The sequence below is a fragment of the Bacillus rossius genome, chromosome 1 (genome assembly GCF_032445375.1).
Source record: "Bacillus rossius redtenbacheri isolate Brsri chromosome 1, Brsri_v3, whole genome shotgun sequence".
NCBI lineage: Eukaryota > Metazoa > Arthropoda > Insecta > Phasmatodea > Bacillidae > Bacillus > Bacillus rossius.
This window is the reverse complement of record NC_086330.1, coordinates 90469154-90495297: the sequence shown is the minus strand read 5'-3', so window position 1 is coordinate 90495297 and position 26144 is coordinate 90469154. Positions and strand designations below refer to the sequence as shown.

The 26144-nt window shown below is 37.6% G+C and overlaps 2 protein-coding genes across 24 annotated transcripts in view; one reads left to right on the top strand and one right to left on the bottom strand.

Annotated features, from left to right (window-relative positions):
* The window catches only part of LOC134539655 (MAGUK p55 subfamily member 7), a 130731-nt gene that overhangs the window by 81879 nt on the left and 22708 nt on the right, over window positions 1–26144 (bottom strand). For all 20 annotated transcript variants that reach the window (XM_063381845.1, XM_063381918.1, XM_063381911.1 and 17 more), the window contains one exon: window positions 25651–25818. In XM_063381845.1, coding sequence (XP_063237915.1) covers window positions 25651–25818 — 168 coding nt within the window. The remainder of the gene's footprint in view (window positions 1–25650; window positions 25819–26144) is intronic.
* LOC134539766 (uncharacterized) lies at window positions 2722–13085 on the top strand. 4 transcript variants are annotated; one of them, XM_063382057.1, is made up of 6 exons: window positions 2739–3356; window positions 3884–4026; window positions 8473–8727; window positions 8806–8871; window positions 8947–9077; window positions 11911–13085. In XM_063382057.1, the coding sequence occupies exons 1-6, from the start codon at window positions 3133–3135 to the stop codon at window positions 12022–12024; spliced, it is 933 nt and encodes a 310-aa protein (XP_063238127.1). In that variant the 5' UTR covers window positions 2739–3132; the 3' UTR covers window positions 12025–13085. The 4 variants fall into 4 exon arrangements, with proteins under 4 accessions (XP_063238112.1, XP_063238116.1, XP_063238113.1 ...); XM_063382046.1 differs by having other exon boundaries at window positions 2723–3356; window positions 8806–9077; XM_063382043.1 differs by having other exon boundaries at window positions 2724–3356; window positions 8473–8871.

Below are 26144 nucleotides of genomic sequence, written 5' to 3'. Positions count from 1 at the left end.
CTACTTCGGTGGATAGAAGTTACTACATCTGCCTAAAGTTCTTCGCCTGGAAGTCTTCGTTAGAGGGGGGGGTTTTGAGCCGTGCTTACGCATGTCTCACCTGTCCGCCGGCTGCTACGTGTCTACTCACGTCTCCTCACTGTCCGCCGGCTGATACGTGACTGCGCTCGCTGTGTGTGTGGTGATTTCCTTCTCACCTCCCCTGCCCCTCCTTGCCTCCCCTCCGCTGGTGTGTGCTCGGTCAAGCCAGTTCAGTCTGGACGGTTCGGGCTAGTTCCCCTCTTCCTTCCCCTCTCCCCTGTGTGCTTACTCCGCCCCTAGTTAACTTGTATATAAACACGCTATTAGCGGTGTCGCTACCTGCAGTCTGCCTTGACGTTTGGTGTGTGCACTTGTGCACTTGGTGACGTCGAAGCCGTGGTCATGGGCGTGAGTAAATTGGAACCTTAACGAAGTTTGTTTGTTTACTGTGTTTGTAGTGGCTTGTTAATTTAGAGTTGTGTTTGTCATTTTCCCTTTTCTTTCGTTGGTCACGTTCCTTATCAGTTGTTCTCCCTTCGCCCATGACCATATGGCTCGCTCGCCGTAAATATTTATAGTGTGTTGTCATTTTGTTTCAAATCTTTGCGTAGCTGGTTTGACTGCAGGTCACTGGTTAAAATAGGCTGTTATAGTTAAAATATCGTTTACCGATTGCGTCACCACCTGACCTTTTTTTCTGTATTGTGTAAAGTATTACAAATTGTATAGTATACCACTTATGTATTATCTTTTAATTCTTTGTTATGCTTGAACATCGGTTCACATATTTGTTATTGTTACTAACGAGAATAAAAAATTAGTCTTGCATTGAACTTGGGCTCTTCTGTAGATGGTGCGCCGAGTTTTTCCCCTACACCTCCTGCATTCTTAAGAAACTTGTTACTTTTTACGATCTTTTTCTTTAAATCATCCTTGGCTGGTTCAGCATGAAGGATGCTGTGACGTTTTGAACTTACCTTGCGCACAGTATGGTTCAAGCTGCGCAACTCTGCTCCTTAAGAGCATTATAGCGGAGGTGTAAGGATTTAGCATCAGGTTTTTTACTTTTTTTGGTGGTGTGCGCACTCGGGAGACATGGCAACTTCTGCGGCCCCTGTAGGTTGGGTATATACTTTAAAACGTAGCGACCTTATTGATTATTTGAATGAAAATGAAATAGAGTTTGATGAGTCCGAAACAGTGAAAGAATTTAGAGTTAAAATAATAAATCATTTAAGGGCCAACATAGACACTCCCGCAGCTCCTTCTTCCGCCTCTACTGAGACTCATGCTCCCTCTAGCCTAGATCAAAAGGTTTTCCTTAATGCTTTAAAGGGATTACCTAGGTTAGAAGGTAGTTCCCCACAACTGGTTCTGTCTCAGCTTCATGAAGCGGCTAGAGTACACAAGTTAAAGTTAGTAGGTGAGTCAGATTTCTTGAAGGCATATTTGGGGAAATGCGGTGATGCCTTCTTACCTTTACTCACAGAAGCGATTACATCTCGGCTTACTTTTAGCGCCTTTAAGGCTAGTGTGGTTTCCCTGGTTTGTCCTCCGCGCATTTTAGAAGCATGTAAACAGGAACTAGTCTACAGGTTTCAAAGACCACAAGAGAGTCTCTCCGATTTTATCAATTCAGTGTCCAGCTATGCCGAGGCTTTAGAGCTAAAATTAACAGAAGCGCAATTAGTTCAGGTCATCCTTAACAATATTTCACCATTGATTTTACAGCATAGTGTCATGTTAACCGCTCCTACAAATATGTTGGAGTTGCGTCGTTGGAGCAGCGAAGTAGACAACAAAATTGTAGCTATGAATAATTATGTAAAACAATTTCCTTCAGTATGTTCTACTCCTTCACCAGCCTCTCCAGGTACCTCCACCTTTCCAATTGGGCGTCAGTCATCGCGGGGCAGGTTGACTCAGGTCAATGTGGTTAGTACTTGTTCATCGGATGGGGTAACTCAACCAGGGATCACAACAGTTAATTCGAGGCCTTTAGGGGCAGTCACCCGAGATTCATCGGTTAGATGCGCCAATTGCAGTCGGTATGGACATATGGCATCATGTTGTACTGAGCCGCTCAGGGACAGCTCTTCTCGAACCTGCTTTCGGTGTAAGAAAGCGGGGCACTATAGGTATCAGTGTCCGGGAAACTGATTGGGGTACCCCGTGAGAGTGGTCGGCGTACCTATCCTTCTTATAACAAGAAAGCCACTTCTGATTCACGTTTGTTCTTTGTGCCTATCTCTCTGTGTGGTAAAAGCGTTTCGGCTCTTGTTGACTCAGGTTCCACCAATAGTTTGGTTAGTGAGTCATTTTTAGGGCAATTAAGTAGCTCTACCCCAGGTTTGAAAAGTCACATTCAGCATGAGGCTGAGATTAAAATTTGTGTAGCTAACAATTCCATTATCACCTCCAATTCCATGGTTGTTTTACACTTCAAGATAGATCGACTGTCGTGGGACTGGCAGTTCCTTGTATAGTCCATCCACGGTAACCTCCTACTTTTTTAAACGAACCTTTGAAAAAACACACCAGGATGCAGCATGTTTGGTTCGTTTGCAAAAATACTTTCCATCATATGCATATTAAACATGCATTAACACTAAATTACCGTATAATGATGTTAAATAAAATTTTACAAAAAAAGTAACTATCTATGTACAATATTATTAATATTAATGATCTCGCATGTGTGTAAATGAAACAGTGAGAGAAGTGGTGTGTTGGCAATGATTAGAACGAAATAGTTCCATAGCCAAAATATATATTTTTTGACTTTCCGCGTGTATTTAAGAATTTGTTTGGGTATTTGTTAAGTTTGAACATTTTTTTAAATCTCTGGTGAAATAAAAACGTTATGTTAACGGTAAAAAAATATTACGTGCCGAAACCGTGGTCGCGCATTAATAATGTTAATAGTCACTTGTTTGTTTTCTCTTTCAGCCGCTTTCAGCAGCTCTTTAAGCAGTCTGCAGTCTGTACGCCATTTTGCAGTGTGTTTTAATATATTACTGACCGTGAAATAACGTACAGTTTGTGTTTCAGGATTTTGTGTTAATATTGTGTATTTTAACTTTGTTATATTATTTATTATCTACTATTGTAATGATGGAATTTGTTATCGTTTTGATATTTTGTGTGGTTCTTGTGATTGCTGTAATGGTAATTGGTTCCGGGATGGGGAAAGCTACTTCGTCGCAGCGTCAGATGGACATCATTAACGTCGCTCAGAACTTATATCTTTTAATTAGGAAAGGCGACTTGAAGAAATGTGACGTTACGCAGACGACCGCGTTTCTTCTCAACATCGCAAAGTCAACTGTTCTCAAGTAAGTAGGCTTTTTTCGTTTTCATGCACGTAAAAAAAATATCGACTGTGTCCTAAGTATTGTCGGCCTGTGTTTTAACTCACGAGGTTTTTTGTGTTTTATTTCCAATTTATATTTTTTGGTGTGCGACAACACCGCCATGTGGCGTCTCTGTTGAAAACTTAACCTAAAATCATATTAGGCCTACTCAGGTCCTAACAATAACAATATAGGCACTTTCAAGTATTTTTATGGGTGTGATACACGTTTGTTTATAACGATGTTTATAAACTTTATGATAGGTTTAACTATAACATAAGGGAGTGATTTTATAATTTGCATTTAATTAGTTTTTCATCTGTTTGGGAGATCACAAAATAAATAAAAAACACTTCATTAATTTCGTGGACAAAGTCTGTAATGTTTCCATTTAGTGACCACAAAGCAAATATTTGTGACAAAATGCCATATTTGGAACACTGCCTAACTGCGTATTGTGAACGGGTCCCCGGAAAAGTGTTATGACAAATGTTTTTTTTTTTGGTTAGGTACTACAAGAAAGACATTGAAGAAGTTTCAACACCAGGAAAAAAGAGGAAAAAAAGGCCACAGGAAGGAAAGTCACTTGACACAGTCGACGATTTCACAGTAAATGCAATCAGGAATGCAATTTACAGGATGTACGCTGAAGGTAAAAATTTGATACTGAAGAGTAGTTTCGATATCACTGGGGTAGGCCCTACTTAATTGTATTCATTTCATATATCCATATGCAGATTGACCGGTTCAGTTTTTTTCCCGATATCATCTGTCCTTTAAAAATACTTAACATTTTTGGGTGGTTTGTTAGGTTTCTTTATTGATATGGTATTGATATATAGAATATTGTGCAAAATATTAAATACGTACACGTCCTTTTAAGGTTAGGTTAAAGATAGAAAGAAAATTGTTACATTCTAAAACTACAAGTAATGTTTATATCGTTATACACAGTATACATATTAAATAACCTCAACTTTTATGATGTATCAGAAGGTTAAATAATGACTATTTCCAGTATCAATAATATCCAGTTGTGCGCTTTAGCAGTAATTGGTTACAAATTAGTGAGTTGTGGTCTAAGCAAGCATGGTTATTAAAAAAAAATTGGGATACTTAATTGGCTAAATTGTACTGTGTGGCAGGGTCCAGTACAATATATATTCTATTGCAAAATAGTGTCATGCCCCGCCTAACCCTTTAGAAAATATAGGGGTATTGTTATTTTATAAACAATAGTCCTACTTCATTGTAATGAAGTATCATATGAAAACACAACTTAGCCAGACAAACTGTGTGTTAGTGTATGAAGTAACAGAAGGTTATAAAACAGTAAAAGTTTAGTATCGCGTATCCGATTCGATACATTGATCCTGATCGCATGATCCTGCAAATATTGATCCTGTGATTGATGATGCTTGCTTTTCTAATTTATTACGTTTAAAAATCCTGTACAAAACCAAAAATAAAAACCTGTGATGTAGTAATGAGTTATGATTTAAAGTTGAATAATAATGAAAATATATATGTCTTATTAAACTTATGATAATTATTTTTGCTATACCACAATATTTGATTATGTTCAGGATCTTTGATCTGAATAAATGAAAAAAAACATGCACCACACGATCAATAGGATGTACAGGTTCATGCATAAAGATCTAGGGATCACATGGGATACACGATACAAAACATTTACCTACAACACAGTGTAGAGCTTGTAACTTATTGATTGCTAAATTGAATGCTGAAATACTAATGGGTAAATATTTACTTGGGCGGTATTTCCGAAAAAAAATGTTAAAAATCCGAAAATACCTTTATTTTATGCTCTTCAACTTCCTCTTTTCATTAAAAGTGGCGGAGATAAGAAATTCCAAATACTTTAGAAGATATCGAATTTTTAAATTTCATCATATGTAGTTGAGCGGTATTTGCGAAAATAAATGTTAAAAATCCGAAAATACCTTTATCATATGCTCTTCAACTTCCTCTTTTCATTAAAAGCGGCGGAGATAAGAAATTCCAAATACTTTAGGAGATATCAAATTTTTTAATTTAATATTTTAAAACTAAAATGGTCGATTAAGTCAGGTCAGTTACATTATAAATACTTTCAAACTAAGGTGATACAGTCAAACCTCTCTGAAACGACCCCTCACGGTTCCCAGGAATAGGGTCGGAATAGAGGGGGGGTCGTAATAGATGTTTTCCGAAATTTTCAGTTGATTTCAACCCCCCCCCCCCCCCCCCAACCCCTTTTCCCAAACCGCTACTCGCTAAGAAACCAGCCATACAATGGCAGGATGCTGTCACTCACAATGCTAGACGGCTGTGCTTTAAACCTTCATGACAAGTCCGTCGCCCTACAGGCCACCTCTAAAGAAAATATGTCAATAGACAGTTTATTTTTACTGGTTAGATTACATGTACGATTTCTTGCTTGCCGTAGTTAAATACACTAGAACCCCGATGTCACGAACCCCGGATTTAACGAAGCAGTGATTTTACGAATACATTCTCGAGAACCGTCAAAAAATTGGACATTTTGACCAAAATGTGAAAATCAGAAGAAAAAAAATTTAAAACAAAACAAAATGAAAGATTATTAAAATCTGTTAACTTTAACACACAGCGTATTTTTTGTGTCGGCTTTAATATTTCCAATAATGTTCATGTGAGAATAACAAAAAAATAATGGGACATTTCCTTTAAAAATACGGCAACAGTAGCTTGTGCAACGTAAGTGGGAGCGCGGGAATATCGTCTAGACAGGCTGGCGGCAGCACAGGCGGCGGATGCATGACGTCATACGGCTTACCTCTCCTTCCCTTGTCTAGACTTCAAGGTTCATCCCTCCCAGGCATACAAACCATCGTGTCTCTCTCCCCCTCCTACTTCAACGTCCTTTGGCATGTGAAACTGTCAACATCCTTCCTCACCTTCACCAAACTGTGTGCGACTAAAGCCAGGTTTGTATAGTCCAGTTCTGGTAAAATGAAAAATTTTTAAGGGCCCCCGCGACAGCCATTTACCGTTAATTGTTTTGATACAAATTGTTTGTTAGTTACACAACATTATTTCTGAAGGAAAATCACTGAAACTTCAAAATTTATTTAATGGAAAAATTTAGCAGGGCCGTAAAAGTATTCATTTTTGCCGCAAATGAACTATACTCGCCCTTCCTGCCGGACAACATTCTCGGCGCGTGACGCATGGCAACTACAGTCGTGTGCCGCGCACAGCCACGAAAAACCTACGCAATTTCCAAACTATACTATATATCCGACTGGAGTCTGTTTACGAAAAGCATTTAAGAATTTGTTAATGGTTCTTTTGAGATAAAATGGCTAAAAGACATGTTTTCGAAGTTTTAGGTGTAAAAAACCCGTTACAAATTTCTTGAAAGTATCATAGGGAAATGCATTACACCTTTATCTTTATTTTTCCGCCATATAATGTTATGGTCACCGCTCAAATTTCACTGTTATCTGACGGGAACGAGATGACTGCGCGCCAGTTCAGAAGCCTTGCACTTAGAGGTTTTACCGCGCTAGAACTACCATTGAGCGTCGATCTTATCATCCCGCTTCACTAACACACACGCTGACCAGACGGCGCCCTAAAGCTGATTAGAGGAAGCATGTAGAAATGCAAGGCAGGAAATTTTTCCAGCTTATCAACCAGGACCCGGGCAAGTCTTGACTATTAAGCTTTTCACATTAAAATATAAGAGACTTGTATTGTGTAATTTCGGTGTTATTTAGCGGTTTTTCTTAAAAATCGCTTTTTTCGCATTTTCCATATAAATTCGCGGAAAATTTCGCGATTTCGCGATTCACCATATAATCGTGGCCCTAGTTATTGCTCGCGCGAGAGGAGAACGTGGAATGTTAGAAGAAAGATAAGTGGCGTAGCCTTTTTTTTTATGCTGGGTGAAGCGACCTTTTTCTATCAACCCACGGGAAAAATTAATTGCTTGAGCTGTCAAAATAAACATCGCTGCGGCAGTTAAAACAAGTCGAGGCGGGCGTGCATCCAGTCGGTCGCTGTGTATTGTCAACCGATAGTAATCAAAATCAAGAGAAATCCAGCAGGTAGCTTTGCCTTAACTGCGTACCACACTAGACACTCGCAATAAGCTAAACGTAAACACGTTGCCACAAAAACCTTTATCTGCACCCTGCCGACAAAGGGACGTGGAATGGGGGTTGTTAAGCGCTGACAGCGGTCGACAGGAAGCACTCGGCAAGAGAAACGCAGCAACACGTTACTCACCACAAGAAACTTATTTTCTGTCTGTTTATCTTCGGATTTTCGGCAATTTTTTCACGGTTCCTCGAAATCGGGTTGTAATAGAGAGGTGGTCGCAATAAATGGGGTCGCAACAAAAAGGTTTTACTGTATTAAAAATAATGTGAATTAATTTTAATTATTCTTTAGTTTTAAATTATTTATAATGTAACTGACCTTACCTAACAAACCCGTAACAAAGGATGTACAGTAACAACTCACGTAAATTTTTTTGTTACTTATTACTTGGGCAACAATATCAAAATAACAAATAAGACTTTAAAATTAGAAACGTTAAAAACTCACCTAAGTTGGAGGCGGTAATTAAACACTGTTTTAAACAATAATTGAACTAAATAATCACGTATTAGTTCATTTGAATTCTGGCCTATCACGAACAAAAACGTGACATCATTATCCAATAAAAAAAATAGATACTCGTACGTAAACAAGAAACAATGGTGCACGCACGCCACAGGAATGCGCTGGTTTTGTGCTGAAATTTAAAAATTCGATATCTCCTAAAGTATTTGGAATTTCTAATCTCCGCCGATTTTAATGAAAAGAGGAAGTTGAAGAGCATAAAATAAAGGTATTTTCGGATTTTTAACTTTTGTTTTCGGAAATACCGCCCAAGTAAATATTTACCATTAATTTAAAAGTATTTTTGAAATGTAAGTTTATTAAAACTATTTAATAAATGTAAATTGTGCACTTAAATTATCTTCTACGGGGTTGTGGTTTCGCTTAGTTTTGTGTACCTCTGTTATTTCATGTATTGTTAATGTATGCAATAAATTTACAGGTTTGAATGTTACAGTCGACACCATTTTGAAAGAAATCAGGGAAAGACAAATAGATTATTATGGTGGAAGATCAAGTCTTCATAAATTGTTAAAGAAGATGGGATTTTCATGGAAAACTGTTGATGGACGAAAAGCTTTGATAGAGAATGAAAACATAGTATTGCAGCGAATAGATTTCTTGAGAAAGTATAAAGAAGAAAAAGAAAGAGGTGCCAATTTCATATTTGTTGATGAAACATGGATTTTCCAGAGAGGCAAGGCATTAATTTATTTGAAAATTTGTTCTGTGGTCCAATACAAAGTATTTCATTTCCATTTCATATATTTTTCAGGAACTGTATCAAAGTCATGGCAGGACAAGAGTCTACAATCTGCGAAGAGACGTACTGTTGGAGATGGTAAAAGGTTTATTGTTGTTAATGCTGGAGGGCGCACTGGCTTTGTGCCAGGAGCAGGATTACTTTTTGTTTCAGGTCAGAAGACTGCAGACTACCATGGCGAGATGAATGGGGAAACTTTCTTGATGTGGTTTGAAGACATGTTGGTGCATCTTGAGGAACCCAGTGTCATCATAATGGACAATGCTTCATATCACAGCACCCAGGTATGTGCAATGGTAAAGCAGTGTCTTTTTATTGCTCAAATTGTAATGTGAAAAATTTACATGTGTTTATTATTGTGTATAAGTACGAATATTCGAGACTAATACATTTTGCCAGCAATAATTGTTATCTTAATAGTATGCCTACACTACATTTTTATAAACTATAATGTTTGAGCTGAAATTGATTACACACACACACACACATAGATAGATAGATAGATATATATATATATATATATATATATATATATATATATATATATATATATATATATATAATGTAATTGAATTACATTGTAGTGCAAACTAATTTAGTAGAGGGTTTGAAATACCAAATAAAATTTTTTTATTGCAAACAGCATTTGAAAATGACATAATTACTTGTTTGGTAAAAGGACCCACTTTATGAATGCTCTGTTGCCCTACTTAATAAATTAAAATAATATTTTCAAAAAAATTTCTAGTCACTAAACTAACATGCTTTGTTAAATTTAGAAATTCATTACGACAATATGCCAAAACACATGTTTGCTTTGCATAAGTACAGTAGAACCCTGTTATAATTTGTTTTTAAGGGGCTACAAGAAAAAAAAACATAAGCAGGAAATTCAATTTAGTACTTTTTAGTGTGGATTTATTGCCAATGGACTCAACAAGCTGCATAAAGATATATTTGATGCTCCAATTTGCTTGTAGCAAGCCAAAAACAATTTTTCTTTAACATCATGGTGCTTCCAGCTTCTATCTGCTTTGTCTTTACTTACACATTGTCTCATTGCTGTAAAATTGTCATATTTCTGTATAATTGTCATAATTCACGACAGTGTTTACAGTGGAAATGCTTAAGTCCAGTTCTTTTGCCACTTGAACATGTGATTTAAGTGAATACATTTGAAAACACACAGAATGGCTTAAAATTTATGAATTTATTTGTTTTCCAAGGGTGTCAACAGGCAGTTAACTGCTAACATACACATATACATAGACAGTATAGACAAAGGCTTTTAATTTTTTTCGTCTTCTAAAATTTTATGAAGTGAACATTACAAGCACGAAACGCATAATTTGTGAAACATTATATCCAGGAATTAAATACATTGTCCTTATAGGGAAAATATTGGACTTGAAAAATAATACATTATAGGCAGGAAAACTTTATAAGCAGTAAAATTGTAACAGGGTTCTACTGTCATGAATTCTTATCAGCTACTTGAGTATTTAGTTAAATGTTGGCACAACGTAGGTTGAGAAAACACCTACAACGAACTGGACCAAGGCTGCACTGATCGCGTGGCTGGAGAAGAATGGGATAAAACATGAAAATAATTTGTTGAAAGTGGAGCTGCTGAGAATAGCTAAACAAAACAAGCCCCGAATACGGTATATTATTTCGTTTTTTTTACAGCATTTCTTTAAAAGTGAGATAGTTGCAAAAAATTACGTATACACCTTGTTCTAACACACTTTTCAGATATGAGGTAGACGAGTTGGCTCGTAACTATGGCCACGAAATTCTACGACTCCCACCCTATCACTGCCACTATAATGCAATCGAACTAGTTTGGGCTCAATGTAAACACCATTACAATAGTAACGTGGGGCGGGCCAAGAGATTTGACAATGATGCAGTTGCAGCCATCTGGAAAGAGGCTCTTGATGCTTCCACACCAGAGAGGTATTTTCATGTTGCATGACCAATGGGGTATTCCTTTTGAAGTAGAAATTGTTTTATTTTCCTGTAGAACATTCCTCAAGCTTCAGCAAAACCCTTACCATACATTTTTACATAATACGTAAGTATTGTTGCCTAGCAGCCTGGTCCTACCATTCCTTTTGATAACTTTGTGTGCTAGTGTGTGTATAGTGTGATTATCATTTTGTGTATATTCATATACCAGTAATACAGCTTTAAAACAATTGGTAAAAATAAGTGGTTTGAATTTGTGTAGTTGTCGTTTTGAAAATGTGTTGCATGTATGTGTTTGTGTTCGTGTTTGTGTTTGTGTTTGTAATTTTATTCCCATGTGATTCATACATATCTGTGTAGTTTCTAGATCTAACAGTGGTGACTTATTTGCAAGGTTTTTTTTTTTTTTGTAATTGCAGTCCATTTGCAATTGTTTCATTTCCATAAATAGTTTTGTATTTATTAGTAATTGTGATATTACTTTCTGTTATGCTTAATCTTGTGTCAATGACTTTAAAGTTATGGTGGGTTCAGTGCTGTAGGCAGATTTCAATATTCAGATAAAATTTCAACGTAGAGAATTTTGAATATTTTCATCTAGCGAACTTGAATAGGTATTTACACATGTAGTTCTTGCACATTAGTATTTTCAAAAGTTATGTTATTATAGTGAAATACATATACAGTAAATCATCAAAACTATTCAAAAAATTAAATTTTCGCTATATCTCACTGTTTTTGTCTGGGACAAATTTTAACCAAAAACAAACACAAAACTTATGAAATAAATATTTTATCATATGCATTCTAAGCCTTTATTGATAACATATATAATATTTACAGCTTTATTATATCTTGAATAAACCACTATAATTTTTTTTTTTTCCAGATAACATAAAACAAAACATGTTACTTCAAGTATTAAATAATAGCTTTGATAGTTGAGGAAAACACATTAAACGAGTTTTGTTGTGTTTAAAAATACTTTCTTGTGGAGTGAGTTCAAAATTGTATGTAATAAAGAGCATGCCATGCATTGTTTACTATGCCGTTTTGACAGAAACAAACATATTTTGTTATAGAGTGGTTTTTGCTATAAACAGGTCATTTATATAGAGGTTTTACTGTATACATTAATTTTTTTAGATGGGCGAGGTGTGTGGATCACGTGGAGAAGCTAATTCAAGCAGACTGGGAGAGAGAAGTCCACATAGACAGCGGCACCATTCCTCCACTCATCATCCACCTCGGCGAGGATAGTTCAAGTGAAGACAGTGACAGCGAAGAATTTGAGGTTACGACACAGCAAGTAGATGGAGACAGTGAAGTACTGGCAGTTCCTCTTGATGATTTACCCGGGTGTTCTTATTGAGGTCTGTATGTAATAAACACCTGGGCAACTGTAAGTATTGGGGTTTGAAACATTTTTTTTTCTTTTATGCATTCCCATGAAGTATGTTGATTACTGGAACTTTATGTATTAACTTTATATTACACGTATTATGAAATGAATATTAAATTTCATTTCTGGATTCGTATAGGTGTATGTGAAACATTTTATTTTGTTGTGTGTCTTCATTTTTCAGTGAACTTACTTGGAAAACAAAAAGCCAGTCCCCATCCAGGGCCACAAATAAATAATGCATATAAGTGGTATAGAAATTACTGTCAATTCTTCACCACAATTTTACTGTTCATAAAATTATGATTTTGTCTAATAAGTATACTCAGGAAAATGTATATAACCATATTTTTATTTGTGGCCTTAACCGGCAAAATGGTAGGGGTTTATTAAATAAAAGAAGAAAATTCATTTTTAAATGTTTTCATCTGAATTTGTTAATTTTATTAAACCTTCAATCCTTAGTCTTTTCCAGATTGCTTAGATGGACAGCCATATGTATAATTTACAATACTTTTTTTTTCAGATGCAGAAAACTGTGTTGAACTGTACTAAATGATGATATTTATTGCTTACATAAATGTTGTAAATTTATATATTCTCCTAAAAATTTACTTTAAATTATATGTTATTTCTTTAGCTAACAAACTTATTTTTTAATATTTTTACCATTGGGTATCATAAATAATGTTATGAACATATGCATGTATACTTAGATCATATTCAAATTACTTTTATATATATATATATACATACATACACACATTGTTTTGACAGCTGGTGATTGTAAACAAACCATTTGACATTTGTCACATGGCAATGTTTTTGTTTACATACGGCGGAAGGATACATAGTGACATTAAAGTAGATCCGGTGAAAAGCAGGGCTTCAGAAAAGTAGGAGGTTACCGTGGATGGACTATAGTTCCTGATTTGTCCTACCCCTTCATCTTAGGATTAGACTTTTTAGGGCACTCACAGGCAGTCATAGATTTCTCACATCACGAACTTAGATTTGGATTTGAACCTAATTTAACATTGAAATTAGAATCCGGTGATCGTAGTGCATTTAAGCTTCTGGTTTCGGATGATGTCAGTGATGAGGATCATAAAATGAAGGCCCTAGTAGCCGAGTTTCCGGAAGTCTTTACGACTCGCATAGGGAGATGTAATGTTGTACCCTACAAATTTCAGTTGAAAGACAACATACCTGTGCGTTCCAAATTTTTTAGGCCCAACCCTCATCTACAGCTTAAAATGAGAGAGATTCTGGATAAGCTTCTTCGAGCAGATGTAATCTCCCCCTCTGTTTCTAATTATAGTACGCCCACCTTTCTGGTAGCCAAGAAGAATGGTATTGATTACCGCCTTGTACATAACTTTATTCCTTTAAACAAGAAAATAATTATGGACAATTTTGGATTACCTACTGTGGAGATGACTTTGCAGCAGTTAGGCAAAAGTCGCATTTTTTCAGTTATCGATTTAAATGCCAGTTTTCACCAGTGTCAAATTGATCCTACCTGTAGAGGTTTTACTGCCTTTTCCACCCCTTGGGGGCAATTTCAATATAACCGGATTCCCATGGGAGCTTCCTTTGGAAGTCAAGCCTTAAGCCGTGTTCTGGATCACGTGTTGAATGATATCAAATTTAAGTATGCTTTCAATTATTTAGACGATATCATAGTTTATAGTGACAATTTTGATGATCATCTAGTTCATCTACGAGAAGTCTGCACTCGTTTAAAGCATGCAGGCTTAACTGCAAACCCCGACAAGATTACCCTGGGAAAGAAATCAGTTAAATTCCTAGGATTTGTGGTTTCCGATGGCCGTTTGCTCATGGACCCCGACAAGGTAGCCCCAATAGTCAATTTTCCTCGCCCTAAGAACGTAAAGGGAGTACAGAGTTTTTTTAGGTTTGTTAGGCTACTATGCCCGTTTCATTCCTAATCTTGCCCAAGTCTCAGCCCCACTGAATAAATTACGTAAAAAGAACGCACCTTTTGAATGGAATTCTGAACAGGAAAAATCTTTCAATACGTTAAAAAACTGTTTAGCTTCTGCACCTATTCTGGTTCTGCCTAATTTTGACTTGAGGTTTTCATTGTACGTGGACGCTTCCTCACTCGCGCTAGGAGCCGTTTTAGGCCATCACATCAACGATACCTTCCATCCCATTGCCTACGCCAGCCGCACACTCTCAGACAGTGAGAGAAAGCTGGGTGTGTACGAGAAAGAAGCGTTGGCTTGTGTATTTGGAGTTGAGAAATTTCAGTCATATCTAGAGGGCTCAGAATTCGACCTGTTTACCGACAATCAGGCCCTGAGTTGGTTATTTAATCATCCTAACCAGCTAGGAAAACTAGGCAGATGGATCCTTCGTTTGTCTCGTTTCAGGTTTAAAATTCACCATGTACGAGGGACGGATAACATCATAGCCGACTCACTCTCGCGCATGTTTGATCCAGATAAGTTCTGCGTCATTCCATCTCCTGACATCGCTGAGACTAATGTTTGTCGTGTATTTCCTCAGTCCTATCTTAATATTAAAGAGGAACAAGCATCCGATGATGAGTGTCTGAGTCTGAAACAGCAGATAGAATCAGGAAGCAGGATTCCCTACCTGATTGAACAGGGTCTTCTTTACTACACCGGTAAAACAGGACGTGCTAGAAAGGTTTTTGTTCCGGTCTCGCTACGACCATTGGTGCTTCGTTACTATCACGATGCCTTTTTGGGTAGCCATTTGGGTATGGAAAAGACCTTCAAGAAGATCGCCAACAGTTTTGCTTGGCCTAGCTTACGAGAGGATGTGCGTCAGTATGTTAGGCGTTGTCATGAGTGTCAGGTTTCCAAACCACCTCAAAATAGTAAATTAGGATTATATGATGCTGATCCACCCGTCGCTCCTTGGCATACGGTGCATGTAGATATCTTTGGACCTTTGGTACGTTCTAAATTAGGAAACACTTGTTTGCTTGTTGTGGTGGATATATTTTCTAAATTTATTTTTTTGCTTCCCTTGCGTAATTTCAAAGCCTCCTCTATAACCTTAGCATTGCGACGTCAAATTTGGAAGTTTTTTGGTGCACCCTCAGTGATTGTTTCAGATAACGCCACTTATTTTAGATCTTCTGAGTGGAGTGAGATGTGCCTTGAGTGGGCCATCAAACCTGTCTTCAGCAGTGCTTACTTTCCTCAGGGCAACATGTCTGAGAGAGTTAACAAGGTGTTAAAGTCCATTTTCACAGTATACTACCGCCACGACCACACCTTGTGGGATCGTGATCTTGAATTTATCAACATAGCTCTTAATAGTGTTGTACATTCCTCCACAGGTTTCTCACCTTCCGTCCCCTTTTTGGGACGAGAGCTCACCCATCCCCTGTTAAGTATTTGGGGTTTACTCTCCATTGACAGTCCGTTGGAACAGGATGCCATGGAGAAAGTGTTAGATTCAGTAGCATGTAATCTTCAGAAAGCTAGAGAATCTGTTTGCGACAGGTATAACAGTGGTAGGTTAGATCCCCCCTTTACCACTGGAGATATCGTTCTGGCCAGGAATTTTTCTCTCCCTTCTAAAGTTAATCAAGTAGGATCCAAATTTATTCCGCCCTACGTAGGACCTTACGTCATTTCGCGTTTTTTGGGGAGGAACACAGTACTTTTGTCGCAGCAAGGCCGTAGGGGTAAGCAGAGAAAATGTCATGTCTCACATTTGAAGCTTTACCATGCGTAACTTTAATAATCTGAAGATATTCTATTGTGCATTACTTATACTTATTTGACTTGTGAGTAGATCTTTATCTTCATTTTTATTGTAAGGTTGTAATATGCTCATGTTTTAAGTTAACGTTTTGATATAGATAGGTGTTCATGTGTCTGAGGGGTAAGCACTCCCGTTGTGTTCTCCCTCCTCACATCCCTCTTCGAGTTTGTTGCAGCGCTTCTTCTTTCGCTGGGCCCGCCTTGGAAGGCACTACTGCAGTTGGGATAGTGTCTTGGCAGCCGAAGCTACTTGGCTCCCTTCATGTGCCTGGCGGGGTTCCGCTCTGAATGGAGCAGTGGAGATTCTGTTTGCTGCCGCAAGGACCGGACTGGTTCGCTGGTGGATGCATCACGACAGCCGGATATTCGCGGACTAGCTCAGACTCCTGCATCTTTTCGTCGAGTGACCTGGGTATCGCCATTTATTATGGACTGGTTAGTTTTTGGCTGCTCCGATGCTCCTCGGCCCGTTATGTGACTACAAGAGGATATCATGTGTTGGTGCCGGACAGAAATGAGTGGAGTATGAACTGACTTCACACACAAGTATTGTTTAGTCAGCTGGACTCTGGGAGTTGCAGAGTTTCTACCGGAAGGCGGAACCCCTGATGGATGGCTGAATTTCTACACATGGACTCTGGACCTGCTGGGTCATATCCTCGTCGGCTACTTCGGTGGATAGAAGTTACTACATCTGCCTAAAGTTCTTCGCCTGGAAGTCTTCGTTAGAGGGGGGGGTTTTGAGCCGTGCTTACGCATGTCTCACCTGTCCGCCGGCTGCTACGTGTCTACTCACGTCTCCTCACTGTCCGCCGGCTGATACGTGACTGCGCTCGCTGTGTGTGTGGTGATTTCCTTCTCACCTCCCCTGCCCCTCCTTGCCTCCCCTCCGCTGGTGTGTGCTCGGTCAAGCCAGTTCAGTCTGGACGGTTCGGGCTAGTTCCCCTCTTCCTTCCCCTCTCCCCTGTGTGCTTACTCCGCCCCTAGTTAACTTGTATATAAACACGCTATTAGCGGTGTCGCTACCTGCAGTCTGCCTTGACGTTTGGTGTGTGCACTTGTGCACTTGGTGACGTCGAAGCCGTGGTCATGGGCGTGAGTAAATTGGAACCTTAACGAAGTTTGTTTGTTTACTGTGTTTGTAGTGGCTTGTTAATTTAGAGTTGTGTTTGTCATTTTCCCTTTTCTTTCGTTGGTCACGTTCCTTATCAGTTGTTCTCCCTTCGCCCATGACCATATGGCTCGCTCGCCGTAAATATTTATAGTGTGTTGTCATTTTGTTTCAAATCTTTGCGTAGCTGGTTTGACTGCAGGTCACTGGTTAAAATAGGCTGTTATAGTTAAAATATCGTTTACCGATTGAGTCACCACCTGACCTTTTTTTCTGTATTGTGTAAAGTATTACAAATTGTATAGTATACCACTTATGTATTATCTTTTAATTCTTTGTTATGCTTGAACATCGGTTCACATATTTGTTATTGTTACTAACGAGAATAAAAAATTAGTCTTGCATTGAACTTGGGCTCTTCTGTAGATGGTGCGCCGAGTTTTTCCCCTACACCTCCTGCATTCTTAAGAAACTTGTTACTTTTTACGATCTTTTTCTTTAAATCATCCTTGGCTGGTTCAGCATGAAGGATGCTGTGACGTTTTGAACTTACCTTGCGCACAGTATGGTTCAGACCATGTGATTACAAAACTTGATGCACGCTTTAAACCACATGAAAAAACAATAGAATGGATTCAAATGCTTCTGCCTGAGAAGATCAATAAAGATCCAGGATAAGCGAAAGGCTTAAAAAAAATAGCACTATTATTTTTGGGAGAAACTGAGGCAAATAATTTTTCAAGTGAGTATGAAATATGGCAGAATCATTGGGAACATATGGCGAAAAAGCCATCCACCACACTAGAAAGTCTAGATCAGTGCGAGAATCAATTTCTTCCTACTATAAAAAAGCTGCTCACTATTTTGGCCACACACCCAGTGTCCACAGCAACCCCAGAAATATGTTTTTCAACCCTAAAGAGGTTAAAAAACTACTTGAGAAACAGCATGGGAAATGAACGACTAACTGGGCTTGCGTTGATGAGCGTTCGTGACATAGTTTCTGAACTGGATTCAGATGAAATCATAAATATGTTGGCCATAAGATGTAAAATGCTAAATTTATACTTTGAAGTTTTCAATTTTTTAACTTTTTACCTCTAATTTATTATTTTATTTTGAAGGTTTTTTAATGCCAAATGTTTTAATTGATTGTAGTATTTTTTATGTCAAAATGTTTTATGTTGATTGCGCAATACGGAAATAAATAAAAGTTGAAGCATCACAAAGATAGAATAAAAACACCTATGTAGTTTAAAAAAAAACTATTGATATACAATATTATTGTTTATGTTATCTATCTTCTACTTTGTTACTTTTATTATAGTAAATTAAATTCTTTACGGACATTACTTATAAATTTTATTTTAATGTACTTAAAGTAATTATTGTTTGTATGTAAGTTAGCTTAATTGTATGTATCTGAACTAGTGTGTACCCATTTCATGTTTAAGTAATTGTTAAATGACTAGATTTGAGCGTTTAAATTTTTAGCTTTTACCCGCGGACACCCCCCATGTGAAAGCTATTGCTACGGTCATGCAAATACCTATAGTTTTTAAAGATAGTTATCACATTTATTGCAGATCAAAATTACTATAAAATTTATTTGCTACAACTCTAATAGGACTTTACTCATTTACAAAATGTAAGGTCATATAGTGTGACACACACATCAGACCTAACATGTAGAATAAAAATAACAAATCATAATTATTAGAGCCGTACCAATTCACAAAATTTTTCCGATATGCCGATACAACTGTTGCATATTCACTGATTCCGAACAGATACAAAAAAAAACACATTTTGGTAAAAATATTTTTTTAAAATTTACTAAATTACCCAAATAACTCATTCTAAGAAAAACTTGCAATGCAAATGCACATATATTTTAGTTTAGAAATGGAACATAACCTCTCTTTTTTTTAAAACTTTTTTTTCCAGCTTGTTTTCCTTAGATTGTTAACGACCTGTTAGTTGCTTATTGAAACATGAATTTTATAATGGAGTCTGGAAAATTTAATTCTTCAATATGTAAGTTTATAAAATAAGATTATTTAATAATAGATAATTATTAAATATATTGATTCACAAAATACAAAGTTAAAAAAAAAAATGTATTTAAAATGTGCAAAATTGCAAGACTTTGTAAATGTTTACAATTTAAGAACGGGAGTTTCAAAACCATATTAATGCGTACGGTGGCAAAAATTTATAGTACCAAATATTTATACGAAAATGAATTTCATGTGGTCGCTTTTCACAGGAAACAGTAAAAGTAATTTATGTAATGTAAAGTCCTATATAATTTGGTTATTTTTTTATTCAATTTTAAACACTTTATGTAAGTTAATTAAAAAATGTCTCCGTCACAATATTATAAACATATCTTTACAGTTGAAGCAGTTAGTATTTTCCATTGTGTTTAGCGGTAGCCATGCTCTAAAGAAAGCAAGGTTTTGTTCTTATCTAACTTTAACGTGCTATTGTTTATTTATGATCTATTTATTAGATTCAAGAATGTTATTAAAACATAGGCTAGTGATATGTACGGCTGGCACACGTAGCTAATAGATGATGTTCAAAGCATGTAGTACGAAAAGAGAAAAGGGCAAATTATGATAGGCACTTTTATTTTTCAATAATACTGGTTGAAAATTAAAAAGTGTATCATGAATTGGCATAAATGCTGATTCAACTAAAATTCAGCAAAATCGGCTTCTGCCGATTCGTATCAGCACAGCTCTAATACGTAATTATATAAATTTGCAGTGATGTCATCTTCGCTCAATGTTTCACAATACAGCTATTGTTAGATACTAAATGTTTGTTTGGGTTCACATTATTCTGTTTAAAAGTTATTCATGCTCTATTATTAACAAAAATTAAAACTATATTTTTACATCATAGGCAACAGAAAAATAAGTTTGTCATTAAAAAAATTATAGAGTTTATGTATAAGTATATTATTCACTTGTATCACCATTACAATTTAAAAAAAAAAAAAAACAGTAAAAGCATTACAAAGAGAAAATTAAACGGGGACTCATTTATAATTATTATTGTGATAAAATCAAAATACTAACTAAGACATCTAGCCATAGGTAAGCATACAACAATGATAACAAATAAAATAAAATTGGTAAATTAAATATTAATATGGCTCTCATCCAACAACTTTTGACAGACAAACTCTCAGAGGAATTTGCTGTAGAAAATACCCAAAAATACCAAAATGTTTATTAAGAACAGTAAATGAAGATATAAGGCGGGGCCATACACTGTAGAAACTCTTAAATGAAACCAGTTTCAACATGAAAGTCATGCAACCATTCAATGGAAAAAAACTAATATTGATGCACACTGAGATCTGAGTTTCATGAAAAACCAATTTCACATAGTTGCACAACCACCAAGGTTTTCATGAAAGTAAGTGGATAAGCCAAGTACTCCTATCCCTCACTTAGCACGTCTTCAGATTGCACAGATTCTTTAGCGCAATGTTAATTTTACTGCCCCAGTCTTGAATAGCATGTCTGTAAATTTCAGTTAGCGCAAAATCTCCACAAGAGAGAGAGAGAGAGAGGGGGGGGGGGGGGGGGGGGATCGAGCACGACGCCACAAAGTCTGTTTCAACTTTTGTAAACAACAGATGTGCCGTAGGATACAATTAGCCAGGCAAACAAGGGGGAAAGAGATGTTCGCGCAGGTCTGACAAAGCTATCGGCTGTTGTACAAACATCAGCTATGGCAAGTTAAATTGCGACTATGGAGTGTAAAGAACCAAATTTTTTTACGTCCGTGCGTATGCCGCCATGAAGTACCGTTGTTGCCTGGCCACAGTCCGGGCTGTGAACTCAGTCTACCCAGAGGCAAGGAATTCACTCAAACAAAAGCAACGTCTGCCCATTCAGCTGCCAGTAACTCTACGTGCTTAAGGCATCGTTAGGGCCTGGAATTTTTCGCGATCGCGAATTTTGCGAAAATTCGCGCGAATTTCGCATGAAAACGCGAAAAGTAAGTACATTCGCGAAAACCACAACATTTCTATATTACACTGCGAATATATCCCCGAAAAGTACCATTACAGTAGAATCCCGCCCAAGCGAGCCCCCTCTGATGCGTCCATTCCGTTTATATGACCGTTTTTTGAGAAAACATGAAAAATTTGAGCAGAGAAAGTTCGTAAATTTTAGTAAAATCGGCTGAAAAACAAGTCTGTTACACTTTGTTGGGCTCTGTGTGTTCACGTTTATCTTGGCGAGAGCTGTACTGTAAGCAGCCAGGCATACAAAAGACGTCTAAAAATAGATACCACCCCTCTAGACTGTCCACGCGGCAGTGTCTAGACGAGCTCGGCGCTTCCACTATCGCACGAAAAGCCGTCTCAGCTGTCATGTTATCTTACCCGCCCGGCGGCTTGACGTCATACATGACGTGACGCTTACCTCTCCCATCCTTTGCTAATTCTTCAAGGCTCATCCCTCCCAGAGCCACAAACCATGTAAAAACAATTTCCCCCCCCCCCTCCAACTAACATTTCAACACATTCCCTCCCTTATTTCAACCTTCTGCGTGAGAAACTGTCAGCATGTTTTTTTTTCTCTTTTTTTTTACGCTGCGAAGGGACGTGGAAAAGATAATTGCTTGAGCTGTCAAAATAAACATCGCTGACGGCAAGGGCAGGAGCGCATCCTGTTGGTCTGTCGCTGTGATTATCTACTCCATAAACATGTCACAGCATTTCAGGATAGCATTGTTCTTATTTCTTTCCTTTATAGCCGAATGTTTTCTACTTGATCCACACAAGGTTAAAGTATCCTTTAACCCAAGTCTTGTGTTTCAGCATAATTACCTTATTTTAACATAAGCCGTGTTCGTGTATGGTTTTGATGCTCAAAATTGATCTGGGGTATAGTTCACACTAAGTTTCTTCTCATTTGTGCGCTGGGGTTTGTTCAAGTGGCAACCCCGTGTTCCATTAAATACGAGCATATCAGTATCAGAAACATGGGTTTTATTGTACTGACAATAGCACAGTGATGTGCAAATTTTGCAACTGTAAAGTTTCATGGGATAGAAAAGATTTCATTGACAAACACCTAAAGTCGGCTAAGCATGTGACATTGGCAGCCAAAAAAAAAAAAAGAAAGAAAATTTGTAGTTGCAAACATCTATAGCAACGTGTCTGTTTTGTGTAACTGTTTTGGATTTAATTGGCTGTTATGCATATTAGCCTATTCCTAGTATACATGGATTGTTTATTAAATATGTAAACTATTATATTCAATAACTGCACAATTTAGTCAACATTTAAAATACCGGTAAAATTTCCATTGCATAACGAAAATACCGACTTTAAACCACCGCTTTTCTAATTTGAAAGTACCGCTTTTTGCATACTGAAAACACCGAAATTTTCCAGGCCCTAGGCATCGTGTTCAAGTATTTGAGACAAAACTAAAAGTATTACGGCGCGCAGATTGACATGGCCACGCTTATGTTGGTCGCACTTTAGTTTTAAGCAAGTCAACTGTGCGCACAATTTTCTTTTAAAGACGTTTTTAAATGTTATAACCTTTGTCTGTAAGTCTGCGTCATCGCGGTGTACCATTTATAAAAATGTAGCCAGCGCTAGTTGGCATCATTCATGTTTGGCTATGTTGTTTCCTGTATAGAGCCCGCACATGTAGTTGAATATCGATATTGATATCTCGTCAATTGCATGCAACGCTCACTCTCTGTCTTGTGCCAAATTTACTACATTTGATAGCCCGCACTATTTCGTGGTGTGTACTACGACGATAGTTATGAGTTAGTTCAGGCTCGCATTGGAGTCACAGATTTAGTTTTTCTATTTAAGTTGAAAAAAGGTTTTTGTTGCATGACTTATTAATTTAAATTGTTTGGCGTGCTTTTTTATACTCTAATTTTTAAATAAACATACTTTCCATGAATGGGTTATGTTTTTATGAATAACTTTACATAAGAACAATTTTTTTTCGCATAAAAATCCCACCCCTAATTTAAACTATATCTTATTATAAACTGTGCGACGATTACGCAATAAGACACGGTAAGCACTTTAATTTTTGAAAAATTAAAATGTAATATCGGTTTCACTGTCAGTAAAGGATGGTTTGGAAAGATACGCGACGTGAGTTGAAGGTCACGCCTGGATGGGCAAGTCAGCCAGCCGACTGACGATAAAGTACATAACCACGTGTATCGCCCGTTACGCGGTGTCGTATTTGTCATACAAAGTGCAATAGGAGGCATATAAAGATTAATGGTGTGACATATTTATCGTTGAGTTGTAACGTACGCTGGGCTTCCGAAAAAATACTAAAAAAGAATAAGTAAAAAATATTGCCTTGGAAGCGTCAGCCCACAAACAAAAAAACAACAATTATTATCACAGAGGTGCCCAGATGTCGTACAAAGGAATTTACTTATAACCTACTAGAAACTCTAGGAGGCTATATAGATTGAGGATGAATAATAATGAAATAAAAAAAATGCTGGTTTGATTTATATAACTGCCATTTTACTAAAATTATTTACTTAGCTTTTTCTTTTCTTTTATCTTTATCATTAAGTAAATATGTATTAAATACATTAATTACAAACATAAGGGAGCCCCGGGGCAACAAAATACATATAAAAGGAAAAACAACCATATCTCTTAAACTTGACCCTTGTTTTACTAGAGCTCGCAGGCCCAAAAGAAAGACAATTACATTTTGTTTTTAATTTGCTTTTGAAATGAATTTAACCAAATCCTATGTCCTAAAAACTGGCGGTCCTGGCACCGGATGTTTCTGTAGATTAAAGTCCAGAACGAAAGTTTTATATAGTTCTTATCTCTTCAAACGTAGTAATTTAAATGATATTCCAAAGGTTCATAAATATTGTAGGACCGGAGGTCTGATGCTCGCTGGCCGGAGTCCAGCAGTCAACATGGCGTCATGGCGCCTGTTTGTTGGAGAGGGAGTGTTTTTAAAAATTAGAAAAATAAGGCATCTATGCCTTGACATTCGAGACTACATGACGTAGTGTCAAGTCTTGGAAATAATACTGAGGTGGACTCTCGCGAATTGCGACGCGTGGTCCATTCTGTCCAGATGCTGCCCGCCGAATGTCCAAAAATGGTGCCGGCGCGCCTAATTAAAGAAAAGTACAGCGCCCATCCAAGGAAGGAGGGGGGGAGGGGTTGTAATGGCTCGAAGGAATCCGAAGATGCAGACTGCAAAAGCGCTCGCCGCGCGCTCACCAGGGTCGCGGGTGAACTAAGGTCGCAATCGCACCGCGACTGCTTCCAAAGTCGATAACAAGCTGTCTCTTATGGGAGGGATGAGTAGTGCCCTCTGGCGGCCAAGATGAGAAACTGGCTGGAGGGTCACAGAAATGTCCGCTAGAGTGGACTGGGCGCACTCGCAACCAGTGGACAAAGCAAGGTTAGGGATTTTAGCCGCCGCTAGAGCTTGCTGAGGGCTGTCGGACAAGGACGTATGTCTTTGGAGAGACCATGTACCCTGCGTGGGTTCACTGGAGGTCGATGCTCCGGGGTAGGAGTTCCCAAGAAGCGACAGGTGGGAGATGAGGGAAGGGGGGTCAAAACTTGCTAAGTAGCTTGGGAAAAGCATCGTGTGGACCGTCCCGAGGCGTCGCCGAGGACTGTAATATGCTCCTCGATGTGCTGCCAAACAGCTTACCTATGCTTGCCTCCGAGAAATGAAAGATGCTAGCGCGGGGCTTGGGGTAGCGTTCGCTAGCACGAAAAGTCATACTGTTACAGGGAGAAAACGTGATGCAAACTGCGGCCGAGATGCTGCGATAACCAATCGTCAGCAAAAGTATCTAATTGGGCCTGCGAACAAGCGCAGGTGCACTGGGTCACATAAGATCATGTTGGAGAGTACAGTAATGGAATCAAAATTAAATGAAATTAAAAATGTAACTTTATTTTTTGGTTTCCTTCTTTAAAAATGAAAAATGAAACTTAAAATTCAAAATTTGTGCCATAAATTATCATAAACAGCACAGAGTATTATTGAACTCATTTATATTACGTAAAGTATTTTTTCCTAGTCTATTTTGGAACACATTAATTAAATTAGCCTTGCTATTTATGGAAACTAATGCTTCAGAATACGCAATTTTCAATAACACAAGCATTTTTAGGAACGAATAAGTCGTGCTAAGTGAGAAATAGGTGTAATGTTTAATTTTTTTTTATTTTGCAGCTACCAATAGGGCATTAGCACATCCTCTTCTTTGTAGGACGACACTGTTGAAACGAAATGTTTACTTTAATTGCTGTGAAATGAACAAAGAAAAATTTTCATAAAACTAATTTCATAAAATTTGTTTCATGAAATCTGTTTATTCAGTGTGCGGCCCACTTACAAGATGTAAGAATAATAAAAGAACAGAGGAAGAAGAAAATATATTTGTTGTGCCATTCCAACCACAGGTTGAAAGCCCTTTAATATTAGAAAATGCATACGTGTGATAAGGTCCCTTCAACGCATCGATTCAGTGAACTTGGACAAAGACGTGCCAAAAAAAAAAAAAAAATCTCTCGTGTGTAAACCTACCAAGATCTTGAGGACATCATTGGGTGTCTTGCCTTCCACGTTGATGCCGTTCACCTCACACACCTCATCCCCAACATGGATCAGGCCCGAGCGGTCCGCGGCCCCTCCGTGCATGATCCGCGCAATCACAATCTTACCCGTGTCCTCATCTGTCTTTATGGTCGCACCCTGCAATAACAAACCTCACACTCAGATCTTCCTGGCTCTTCACACTTTTCTCCACACACATGAATTTATAACAAAACAAGTCCCAAACTGATGTGTGTATCTACACATTAATTCATTCATTGAACCACTTTTCAAGGCCCAAGAAGGTTGTCACCCTATACCAAAATGACAAATAAGACACTTTTTATGTATATAATATTGACATATGTACCCTTTCAGACAATGCTCTGGTTTGGCTACAGCTGCATAAAATTCTTGGGAAAATGACCTCATTCAAAGATCAGTGTTTAATACAAAATAAATTTAATTCTATCAGATTCACTTTG